Consider the following 12,823-nt stretch of genomic DNA (forward strand, 5'->3'; position numbering starts at 1 on the left):
AATTCTCCAGTCACATTCTCCCTCACAAATTGTTTGATATCAGTCCAGCTATCAATATAGCAGAGGAACCATATAATTGAAAACATCACTCTCACGTCTTCTTATTCCTACCCCGTACCTAGCCTCTAGTGTTGGGTCTCTCATGGCTGTTTACATTGTTCAGCCTGAGAGGACTGGAAAAATAGACTGATAGGATGTAATAAGCTCTATTGTAAAGGCTAGTCATTACTGGGGATGTCATTATTCACATGACGCTGATAGCCTGCCTGTATTATTCTCTGGAAAAAGCCTGTCACGCACAATCTGGCGTAAATACGACTGTGGGTGTGCAGTGTCCACGGAGGCTGGGGATCTACACAAACCGAACAAACACACATTCCTGGAAACTTTTGAAGTTTACCAGTAAACTACCAGAATTCGGGTATCTTTCAAGGATTTGATGTAATCTATCACAAGACATCTATATTTAGGATCATGTTTTACAGCTTTGTCATTCTTTATTTTTTCTTATTTAATTATTTCATATATTTGATATGTGATAAAGCCACACAGAGGGCCATAGATTATTACAGACACCTGTGGTCATCTGAAATACCCAAAAGGGCCACTTGATATCTTGTGATAACTTTGAAAGTTTCCAGGAATGTGATCATCTGAAGTACCCTAAAGGGCCACTAGATGTCTTGTGATAACTTTGAAAGTTTCCAGGAATGTGTGTTTGTTCGGTTTGTGTAGATCCCCAGCCTCCGTGGACACTGCACACCCACAGTCGTATTTACGCCAGATTGTGTGTGACAGGCTTTTTCCAGAGAATATATATATATATATATATATATATATATATATATATATAGTTGTTGGCTGCTAGTTGTTGGCTGCTTTTCCTTCACTCTGTGGTCCGACTCATCCCAAACCATCTCAATTGGGTTGAGGTCGGGTGATTGTGGAGGCCAGGTCATCTGATGCAGCACTCCATCACTCTCCTTCTTGGTAAAATAGCCCTTACACAGCCTGGAGGTGTGTTTTGGGTCATTGTCCTGTTGAAAAACAAATGATAGTCCCACTAAGCACAAACCAGATGTGATGGCGTATTGCTGCAGAATGCTGTGGTAGCCATGCTGGTTAAGTGTGCCTTGAATTCTAAATAAATCACAGACAATGTCACCAGCAAAGCACCATCACACCTCCTCCTCCATGCTTCACGGTGGGAACCACACATGCAGAGATCATCCGTTCACCCACACCGCCTCTCACAAAGACACGGCGGTTGGAACCAAAAATCTCACATTTCAATTCCAGACCAAAGGACACATTTCCACCGGTCTAATGTCCATTGCTCATGTTTCTTGGCCCAAGCAAGTCTCTTATTATTTTTGGTGTCCTTTAGTAGTGGTTTCTTTGCAGCAATTCGACCATGAAGGCCTGATTCACACGGTCTCCTCTGAACAGTTGATGTTGGGATGTGTCTGTTACTTGAACTCTGTGAAGCATTTATTTGGGCTGCAATTTCTGAGGCTGGTAACTCTAATGAACGTATCCTCTGCAGCAGAGGTAACTCTGGGTCTTCCTCATGAGAGCCAGTTTCATCATAACGCTTGATGGTTTTTGTGACTGTACTTGAAGAAACTTTCAAAGTTCTTGATTCCATATGTGTTATTTCATAGTCATCTGGCTTCTTCACCTGCGGGATCGTCTGAGGGGGGTGGGGGGTGGGGGATGCTGAGGAGTATTTCTGTCTGTAATAAAGCCCTTTTGTGGGGAAAAACTCATTCTCATTGGCTGTGCCTGGCTCCCCAGTGGGTGGGCCTATGCCCTGCAAGGCCCCACCCATGGCTGCACCCCTGCCCAGTCATGTGAAATCTGTAGATTAGGGCCTAATGAATTTATTTAAATTGACTGATTTCCTTATATGAACTATAACTCTTTTAAAATCTTTTAAATTGTTGCATGTTGCGTTTATATTTTTGTTCAGTATATTATAGTAAAAATTAAAATAAATTTAAAAAATCTACTTAGTGAATACCATTGGTGTTTGAGGGTTTCAGCATGAAATGGCCTTAATATATATTTTTTTACATACTTCGATTTATTTTACTATGTCAATGTGTTCAACGTTTTGGCGTCAAACTGGTGCCAGTTGTGAACACAGTCAATAGTTGGAAGAGCTGCAGAGTTCATTGAAAATAATGCGATTGTTGATTAGATGCTTTTTTTATTAATTAGGCTATTTTCTCTTGAACCATATGGTCTATCTACTAGAAAAAGTTATTCAAGTATAAATGACCAAAGTTACGATAAACGATTGTCATACATTTTCTGTTAATTACCAAATTTCCTGAAGATTCTGGTAACTTTAGTAAATTACCAGTAGCTTTGTAACCTTACACACACACAGGGGCCTGCCTGTGGTGCAGTATGCAGGGTCTGGACTGTGGGGAGTTCACAGTCAGGCCTGACGTCAGCACTCAGAGTGATGGATGAAAGACAGCAGGTCAGAACTGTCAATAAGACATCACAGCCAGGCTGTGACTCAGATAACAGCAATCAACTACTGCACAGTTCACTTCTCCACCTACTTCACACTAATACAGGATACCTCAACTGTGCATATATTAGTAAAGGAATTAGACTAAGACTTCTATATTTTAAAAGTTTGTGTCAGCATATCCTTTTGGATTACCTTGAGGATAATCTTGAGGAGCCAAGCAAAAGGTATTTTTTCCCTTCTGGCAGAAGTAGATTTCGTAGAAAAGTAGATCGCGTTTAACATTCCTTTTTTAAGCAGTGGGAATGGCATCTCAGTCATCCATTTAGGTCTTGCACTTTACATAATTTCAGTTACCCGTAAAGTTTGTAAATGTAAACACTTTTTTAAGGATATGCCTGCACTTATAACAGTAATCAAAATTACTCAGATGCCTTGCTTCTAATTGTTTTGAATGATGACGTCCACCGAGCCAAACTCGTCTGGGGGCTGAAAATCTCTTTCTGGCAGATGTGTGCCAGTTGCACATCTACGTCTGCCAATGGAAGTCGTGCCTACCCAGCGCAGCTATACAAAAGCTTGCTTGGCACTCCAACCAATTTGTTGGGGTAAGTGTGTTTTTTCAACCATACATTCTTCCTAATTTACTCTGTCAGGCGCAGGTTTGTCTGTTGCCAACCTGCGGGGGTGCAGAAGGGTACGGTTACCTGTGCCAGGAAGAGGGGGCATGCAGTATTGAGCCGGGGAAAAACTCCTACAGCAATGTTTCTCCCCACACCACACAGCACAACAGCCTCCCCTACATAGACCCTCCAAACTGCAGCAATTACATGTTAACAAGTCCTTATGGAAGAGCAGGAGTTAAGCTGCTTGGAATGCAGGCTGGGGTAATACATCACAGAGGGGAGAATATGACAGCTATTCTAACAGAGGAAAATCAGGGAAAGCCTGTCATAGTTTTCGTCCTTTAAAATAGTTTGGAGAAATCCGGTTTTGGAGAAAGTTGAAGTATAGGATTGGACCGCTCCGCTCTCTGCCACCCAGCAGGGACTGGGGACAGGGACACCCCTCAGGGGTCATTCTTCTTCCTCTTCCTCCTTTACCCTCCAGACTGCTGCAGCGCTGGCTTTCACTTTATGTTTTGCAGTAAAGTAATTAATGGAGGCCATTTTTTCCTTCAATGGCTGAGTCACGGGCTGGTCTGCTTGGCAGTGAGGCAGATTCTCCTCTCTGTAGTACTCAAGAATAATGAATTCCCCCCTCCCACCAAGATACGAAGAGGAGAGGAAAGAGCTAAATGAAGTATGGAGCTCTATTGGAGACATATTTCTTCAAGGCTAAATCATACTGGCAGAATTCTATAGCACCATGTTTGTTATTTTATGACCCTTCATACTTCATTGTTCATCAAATATATGTTTTTCTTTATTTTTACTATTTTCTACATTGTAGAATAATAGTGAAGACATCAAAACTATGAAATAACACATATGGAATCATGTAGTAACCAAAAAAGTGTTAAACAAATCAGCTTTGCACACTCTTGGCATTCTCTCAACCAGCTTCATGAGGTAGTCACCTGGAATGCATTTCAATTAACAGGTGTGCGTTCTTAAAAGTTTAATTTGTGGAATTCCTTTCCTTCTTAATGCGTTTGAGCCAATCAGTTGTGTTGTGACAAGGTAGGGTTGGTATACAGAAGATAGCCCTATTTGGTAAAATACCATATTATGGCAAGAATAGCTCAAATAAGCAAAGTGAAACGACAGTCCATCATTACTTTAAGACATGAAGGTCAGTCAATACGGGTAATTTCAAGAACTTTGAAAGTTTCTTCAAGTGCAGTCGCAAAAACCATCAAGCGCTATGATGAAACTGGCTCTCATGAGGACCGCCACAGGAATGGAAGACCCAGAGTTCATTAGAGTTACCAGCCTCAGAAATTGCAACCCAAATAAATGCTTCATAGAGTTCAAGCAACAGACACATCTCAACATCAACTGTTCAGAGGGGACTGTGTGAATCAGGCCTTCATGGTCGATTTGCTGCAAAGAAACCACTGCTAAAGGACACAAATATGAAGAAGAGACCTGCTTGGGCCAAGAAACATGAGCAATGGACATTAGACCAGTGGAAATCTGTCCTTTGGTCTGTGTGAAGACTTTTGACTGCTGTGACATGGAGCTTTTTGTCTTTGGAGCTAAAAAGCCCTGATCAATTTGCCATGCTATTGAATAGCATTTTCATTGTCTTTAAAAAGACTAAATGAAAGTGGACAGTGTGTAATTGAGTTGATAACCATGACATTCTGTACTTCTGATAAGAGTTCAAACTAATAACGAACCCCACTAAGGCTCAAAAACATATTTGTCTCCACATTGTTGAAAATACACTTTGATGCCTTTGAGGCTTCAAAGCAATGACTCTGCTTGAATTGTCAATCTCCACCCAGACACTGTAACTGCAGTATATAGAATAATATTGAAAATGTCTAAACAGTGTGTGCAATTCTGTCTGAACAACAAAAATATGTGTCCTAACACTAAGACACTATAAAATGTTCAATGCTATTATAGGAACAGCGGACAATTGTGTACCAAAACTACCCTCAACGCTTCCCATCCAGCTCTGAAATCCCACCCATTGTATGAATGTGACCGACCATACAACAAGTCACATGCATCCTAATATATCATAGTCCTCTGTCTGACACCAGTTTGAAACCCAACAAATATTTATTTTCTTGTCATGTGAAATCACATGAGGACCTCATCTCCATCACTCGGTCACGTGGAGTCTCATTTTGATTAGTGCAATCTGTCTTTGTGTCCACAGGTGGTGGACTGCTCCTGGGATGAGACTGTAAAAATCTACACACCTCCATGCCTGGCTGCCCCGCCGCCTAGCGCACCGTAGAGAGCTCATAATTGCCCTGCCGCAAGGAACGGGAGAGAGGACTTTTAGGACGGCGGTGGGTTACGATCACTGCCGTGGCGTTTGCCAAAGCTTCACTGCGGCTTTCATAATGATGCTATTAAAAGGGACACGTCATCATAGCCCACACACACAACAGAGTCCGAATACAGATGGGATAGCAGGGATTCCTCCCCATCTGTCCATCAGAGAGAGAGATATGGGGATCTGAAGGTTGCTCAACCAAACACGTGCCAACAAAGTGCCTGATGATCTGCTGTTTGTCCTTATTGTTGGTAGAATGCTTGTCCTTATTGTTAGTAGAATGTATGCTCATATTGGTGTATTTAGTGATTTTTACTGATTTAGTAAGTGGTTGAAATTATTTGATTACTTACTTAATTTCTCTGGGTCCTCTACCAAGGAGGACTAGAATTAACAAACCTGTCCATATAGCTCAACACACAGGCTTGAACTCTATCGATGATCTTGTCAGACTTTCCATTGCATTAAAATGTTCATTCTACTGATATGAAAGTAAATGTCATGAATCTGACAGGTTCTCTGTGCCCTGGTGGTGAGGGGAGAGAGCCATCATTTAGCCCTCAGATATCCCAGCTTTATGCTGCTTAATGCGTATGAGTTACGCTGCTGAGGCCTGAACCAAATGTTCTCTGGAGACCGTTTTTCTTTTTCTGTGTGAGTAAATTTCATAATAAAAGTGACTGCACACATACTCTGCGGGCACTCTGTCCCTTTCAATGTCTTACATGAAGCAGAGTCACTGGAGAGCTGTCTGGCATTGCACTGATCTGAAATAGGCTCCTAATTTGCTCTAACTCTCTTGGAATTAGTATTTTACCATCTTCTTTGCAATTGCTTCTTTTTTTACATATAGACTAAATGAATTGTCTTTCACCACTTTATTCTGTTGCCTATAGGCCTATGTTTGTTTGTTTTAGTTTCTTTATGTTTGTCTTATCAAGATTTGCTTAGCGCTATGGACTAAATGTCAATCACACAGGATGCATTTGTATCACTCTTAATTTCTAGAGGCGATATGGGAAAACTAACAGGGGAAATATTATATAAACAGAATGTGCCTTTCTTTGCTTAAAATGTGAAATAATCATGAAACATACTAATTATTATTGTTAATGTTTTTGTTATGCCTATTGTATTTTAATGATTCTCCAACATTTTGATTTTTCACACTGGAAGCTGAATTGTCGTGGGAAACATCAATCTACAGAGATAGTTAATAAAGACATCGGAGACAGTAATGCGTGGTTGAGATAACACTATAGAGAGGGTTCCCCTCAAAGCTTTATGTCCCTTGAAGAAAATTAACTGGGTCCATGTGCCCTATTCCCCGTTCATCATGGCACTACAACTGAGCAGTCTAATTTACGCCGATTTCATGCGTTTGCAAAGCGTTGCAATTGGTCCGAGGACTGCAATATGTAAATAAAACAGCCTGGTAAAGTCCATCAAAGTAAGTGGGCTGGTTCCTAAGTCCGTTACCGTGGGTAAAGGGCAACCAACCAGTGTTGCGGCAAATGTATTATTCAACGTGGCAACTTACGCGCTCTAGTGTTGCGCCCATGCACCTCTGTGCTAGAGGGAATATACTGGCGGGTTTACCCATATGCACTGTAGTTTAGTTCTTTCACAACAGCTCACCTCGCTGCTGTATCCAACAGCATGTGACGTAAAAGTAAGAAAGCTAGAACCTCACGAGCAGAAAAGGTGATTTAATTGATGAAAACCTAATATTCAAACATATGCGTCAACATTCCCAAGCTTTTTTTTCTCTTCAACGTTTTGGGACCATCCTCTATTTGTTTTACGGGACCATTTTATATTGAAAGGTCCTGCTTGTAATCGATTTTTTTCTTGACATTAATAACTTGGACATTTACAGCTGTGCTCTTCAGGAGAAAGGCTGTACAGTGTACACTTTATTCAAAGGGACTGAGCACACAATAAGGACTCACCGTTATTTCCCCTTTCTTGCACTTGCGTTTAAGGGAAATTCAAGGCAACCATGGAAGTTTGTAAAGGTCGTTTACTTGGTATCTCCGTCGCTGTTGCTCATGGATTTTTCTCAGGATCGTTGAACATTTTGCTAAAATTTCTCATCACGACTTATAACTTCAACTACCTCACTCTCATCCAGTGCCTCACCAGCACATTGGCGGCGATTACACTTGAGATATTAAGGAGACTGGGAAAAGTAGACATTCCCCCGTTCAGCCTTCAACTAGCCAAAGTCTTCGGAAGTGTTTGTATTCTGTCCACATTACAGTCCACTCTAACTCTTTGGTCTCTCAAAGGACTGAGTCTACCCATGTATGTGGTTTTCAAACGGTGTCTACCGTTGGCCACCCTGGGCATCGGCGTGTGCATCCTGAAGAACGGTAACCCGTCGGTGGGGGTCATAACGGCGGTGCTCATCACTACTGGAGGAGCAGCTTTAGCTGGTAAAATTACACGTATTATTATATTCTACTTATACATCAAGTGAAGTAGGAACGAAACATTATGATTTATTCTAAATTGCCTATCAATATGGTGCGTATTACGCAGTATATTGTGGTGAGTGTATGGGCTTCAAACTACTGCATACAAGCAATAATCCATCCTAGAATAATATTACAAATACACTAGCGGGCCCATTAGGCACAGACGTCATTTCAAGGTTTAGTTTTGATTTACACCTGGTTGAGCTCAAGTAATGTGAGTTCAAGTAAAACATAAGTCACCATGATGTTGGATTTAGGTATAATACACATTTTCGAAATTCCCTAATATTGATTACTTTTTGCAAATCCAATCCGTTTTCCACTTGATTCAATGTCAACACATATGTATATTGTTTTTTTAAATGACGTGGAAACAATGTTGATTCAACCAGTTTTTGCCCACTGGGGGATTACAAAAAAAAATAAAAAGTGATTACTGTTTTCTAGAAAGGTCCCATTGTAAAGTATACAGATGCAACAGTTCTGAATGTTGCTGATACTGTGAGGAAAGTTCAACACCATGCTCTGTCCCCATTATACCATCATATGGATAGGATGTGTGTTAAAGATGTGTCTCCACACTACTTTATAATAACTTTCAGAGCCATTACATCCGCACAGTAAATTGGCCAGTGTTACCTAGTGCTGATTTTTCAGTGTAACATTTCTAGAGTTGATTCAAGAGTTAAATTAAGTCTGTAGAGTTGGACTTATCGCACCCGTTACTGAGATGGTTGTTCCAGTTTAAATGGTTTAGGTAGTCTCATTGAGCAATCTTCCTTACCTTGGCAGTCATTCTGAATGCAGATTTCGGGTGATTTGAAGTTCAAATTGAATCAGCCACTCTGGATAGATTGCAATAGGAATTACATATCACTTTGCAAGCCAGTATAAACTTGCCTGATTTGGCCTCCAAACAAGGAGTTTCAGACCACTGGAAAGGCACACTGGGAAATATGCAAGTAAGGCTTTACACCAGGGTTCTTCAATTCCGGTCCTGGAGGGCCGAAACACCTCTGTTTTTCATCCTCTCCTTCTAATCAGGGGCTAATTCAGACCTGGGACACCAGGTGAGTGCAATTAACTACCAGGTAGAAATAAAAAACAGAAGTGTTTCGGCCCTCCAGGACCGGAATTGAAGAACCCTGCTTTACACCCTACAGTGTTAAAGCAACACCCCAAAACAAGTTACTGCAACACTACAGGGGTTAATTCTCTAACACTGAGAAAGTGTAACAGCATTAGCTCTAAGCAAAGTGTTAATAAAAGCGTGGACCCATATAGACTGAAAAAGTGTTACATTTAACACTATCAGAGAGCTGATTAAACACTGGATAATTTTTTGTGTGGATACCTTACAATAGGGAAGTTTCGAGAAACTTTACTGTTCTCTCACCACTGCTGTTGTTATTGTGACACGGTGTCTGTGTTTACTCAGGGTCTGGTGACGTGATGGGTGACCCGTATGGCTACGTGACGGGCGTCCTGGCTGTGATCATCCACGCCTCCTACCTGGTCCTGATCCAGAAGACCAGCATAGACAGTGAATATGGCCCCCTCACAGCGCAGTACTCCATCGCCATCATGGCTTCCCCAGTTCTCTTAATCTGCTCCATAGTCAGCATGGACTCCATCAACATGTGGAGCTACACAGGCTGGAGTAACCCCTTCATCTCTGGCATCTTCTCCATCTGCATCCTCATCGGCTGTGCCATGAACTTCACCACGCTGCAATGCACCTACATCAACTCGGCCGTCACCACCAGCTTCGTGGGCGTGGTGAAGAGCATCGCCACCATCACAGTGGGCATGCTGGCCTTTAGCGATGTGGAGCCCACAAGGCTGTTTGTGGCCGGCGTGGTGGTCAACACGGTGGGTTCCATCACCTACTGTATCGTCAAGTACTTTGAGACCAGGAGGAAGACCCTCTACCAGGACCTGGAGGAGCAAAGCAAGGACGATAGCCTGCCTGGACAGCCTTACATCGAGAAGAAGCCACCCAACGGAGACCTGGAGCCCCTGCCCAATGGTCACACAGGGTCCGACGGAGGATCGATCGAAGGATCTTTCCCCACACAGGAGCACCTACTCAATAATCAGAGCCGCAGTGACCTCCCACCTCAAGATACCAGCAACAGCATGGAGTTTGTAGATCTCCAGAGAGAGGCCTTCCATAGCGAGAACCGGGTCAACCAGGCCAACCAGTCTGTGAGTGACAGTTACGTGGGGGTGTGGAGGTCCATCCGTAACCTGCAGTTCTTGAAGAAAGACACCTTAATAGATCATATGGAGGTGCAGAGCCCTTGATGGGGAATCTCTGTTTTCAAAGGGTGCATGTTTTGTCAGTCATTTATGATTGTATCTTTTTTCTGTTTGTTTGTAAGACTGCGTTGACATTGCGCACTGATGAATGTTTTGAGATCCGTTTTTTTCTGGCGACATGCTCTTATGGAAGCAAAAAAATATTTTTAAGAAGAAATAATATACTGACTATTCATAAAAAACATTTACGTTTAAATGTTTTGTATTGATTTTATCAGTCATATTAATAACAGGTGAATAATTGATAGTAAATCGGGTAAGGTTGAAATTGATATGTGATGACATGTTATAGAAATATACATTATTTTATTTGCACGTAATGTTACTGCCTGTCCAGATTCTGTATGGTCCATGAATTGTGATATTTGGCAAGTGAAGAGCAATAGCAACTTCCATTTGCATGTACAATGCAAAGTCAATTTAAACAATTTTTATGAAACTGTTCCACTGTGATGTTGGCCTCTTCTTTATGATAAAACCATTAGAGTGAAATGCATGGTAATTGTTTTAGCCATATTGTCTTTCCATTGAGAAATATTTTTAGAATTCCCAACAATAGATAGCTGTTGTGATAAGGTTCACTTAACATCAACACAATATAGGCTTACTGAAAGCTTCTCCCAGGGGCAGATAGATATGATTGTATTTGTGAGGAGAACATTATGAGCAGACCACATAGATCCTTAATGTCAACATTAGATTGGAAAGATAATGACTTCTGTCTCTACAGAACACATCACTTCTCTTATTGGCTCATTGGTCAAAGTAAACCACAACAATTCCCATAGAGAAGGTCTCAGCTGTTGAAGAAAACGCAGCTATTTCACATTACACCCAAGAAGGATTCCTGTGTCGTGATTCAAAGTAATACTGTATACATATCTGAAAGCTAATGCATTTTCCAGCATGTTTTAGAATATGTCCTTATCTAAATGCATGCAGTGAGAGAATGTGTGTGTCCTTCCAGAGTACCTGCAGGGAGAGGAGAGGGAGACACGTGAGCAATCTGTCCCCTTACCAACCAGAAAGAGGCCTGCAGTCAGCACTTTAGCTGCAGGAAAATCCATCCCAAAGTGCCTTTGAAATTCTTCAGTGGGACTCTGAAAGTGCAGATAGACCAGGAACTCTGAGTTTTGATAACAGAAGACTTCAATAAACAGGAACAGAAAAAATAACTGGACTTGGAAAAGAAAACAAAATAGGGGATTCTGATTGAGAAAGAGGAATTTTATCACATCCTCTCATTTTGGGGGGAAATAGAAATTAATTCAGACAAATGTACAGGAAAGGAAACACCATGCACACATCTGAGTGGTTTTTAAATTAAACAATATTCAAGATTGGATCTTATGCTGCATTCCATCCGATATTGTCTACTTTCAATTATGTTATCTAGGTATTTCTCTCTGTAGACCACTGATTGTAGAATCAATCACAGAGTGATATTTAAACACCTCATTAACCATATCTGCATTGATGCTCCTAACTCCATACAATCCATACCATACAGCTACACTTTCTAGTTTTGGCCTGCCCATCAACACAGCCTCTCTCTAATCCTCATTTATGTGACAGGCAAAAGGTACTTTAATAAAAATGTAATCTGTTTTGGAGACGTTAATTTCCATTTCCCATTTTTGCTAGCAAAAAGTTTACTGGAATTAGCAAGTATTTGACCAAGAAATGCCATGGTATCATGGAAATTACACAGTAATAACCTGTCATATAAATGTCAAATGAGAGATACAATGTAGGACGAAGATATTAGTTCTACTTCATACCTTTCATACCGTAAATATGGTTGAAAGTATGGTTATATCACTCGCGGTCCGCGCGGTCGAGTAATAATAACAAAGTCACGCCGGTAACGTGACAGCGTGGGAGGATGTGCCCGCGGTTCATATAAAACCACAGATATAACAATGAGACAGATATTTGAGACAGATATGCGCCAGCACCGGAGCCGACGTAAACAGGTCCTTCAGTCTCCCAAAGGCCCTGTCCGCCTCAGCTGACCACTGCAGGCGCACCGGACCCCCTTTCAGAAGAGACGTGATGGGAGCTGACACCTGTCCAAAACCCCGGATAAACCTCCGGTAGTAATTCGCAAAGCCCAAGAACTGCTGCACCTCTTTGACAGTGGTTGGGGTTTGCCAATTACGCACGGCTGACACACGGTCCACCTCCATTCTCACCCCTGACGTGGACAACCGATAACCCAAAAAGGAGACCGACTCCTGGAAAAACAGACATTTCTCTGCCTTGACATACAGGTCGTGCTCCAACAGCCTCCTCAATACACGACGCACCAGGGCTATATGCTCGGCTCGGGTAGACGAGTACACTAGAATGTCATCAATGTACACGACCACCCCTTGCCCCTGCATATCCCGGAAAATCTCATCCACGAAGGATTGGAAGACTGATGGAGCATTCATCAACCCGTATGGCATGACGAGATACTCGAAATGCCCCGACGTGCTACTAAACGCTGTTTTCCATTCGTCGCCCTCCCTAATGCGCACCAAGTTATACGCGCTCCTGAGATCCAGTTTTGTGAAAAACCGCGCTCCGTGCA

The 12,823-nt window shown here is 41.9% G+C and overlaps 2 protein-coding genes across 2 annotated transcripts in view; both read left to right on the top strand.

Moving 5' to 3' along the window:
- Positions 1–6,134, top strand: part of pex7 (peroxisomal biogenesis factor 7) — a 42,277-nt gene extending 36,143 nt beyond the window's left edge. The window contains exon 10 of the mRNA XM_084149311.1: positions 5,321–6,134. Coding sequence (XP_084005437.1) covers positions 5,321–5,401 — 81 coding nt within the window. The 3' untranslated portion in view covers positions 5,402–6,134. The remainder of the gene's footprint in view (positions 1–5,320) is intronic.
- Positions 6,135–6,479: 345 nt separating this feature from the next.
- On the top strand, positions 6,480–10,325 carry LOC311106922 (solute carrier family 35 member D3-like). The gene is made up of 2 exons (XM_084149314.1): positions 6,480–7,881; positions 9,362–10,325. Exons 1-2 carry the CDS (start codon positions 7,446–7,448, stop codon positions 10,228–10,230), a joined length of 1,305 nt encoding a protein of 434 aa, XP_084005440.1. The 5' UTR covers positions 6,480–7,445; the 3' UTR covers positions 10,231–10,325.
- Positions 10,326–12,823: the final 2,498 nt, after the last annotated feature.

This window comes from Coregonus lavaretus (assembly GCF_964263955.1).
Source record: "Coregonus lavaretus genome assembly, chromosome: 31".
Classification (NCBI taxonomy): Eukaryota; Metazoa; Chordata; class Actinopteri; order Salmoniformes; family Salmonidae; genus Coregonus; species Coregonus lavaretus.

What these genes read in the sequence shown, in the direction of transcription:
- LOC311106922 (XM_084149314.1), top strand. Translation starts at nt 7,446, where the DNA reads ATGGAAGTTTGTAAAGGTCGTTTACTTGGTATCTCCGTCGCTGTTGCT. An exon ending in TGGAGGAGCAGCTTTAGCTG is followed by an intron (nt 7,882 to 9,361) that starts GTAAAATTACAC and finishes GTGTTTACTCAG; the next exon opens with GGTCTGGTGACGTGATGGGT.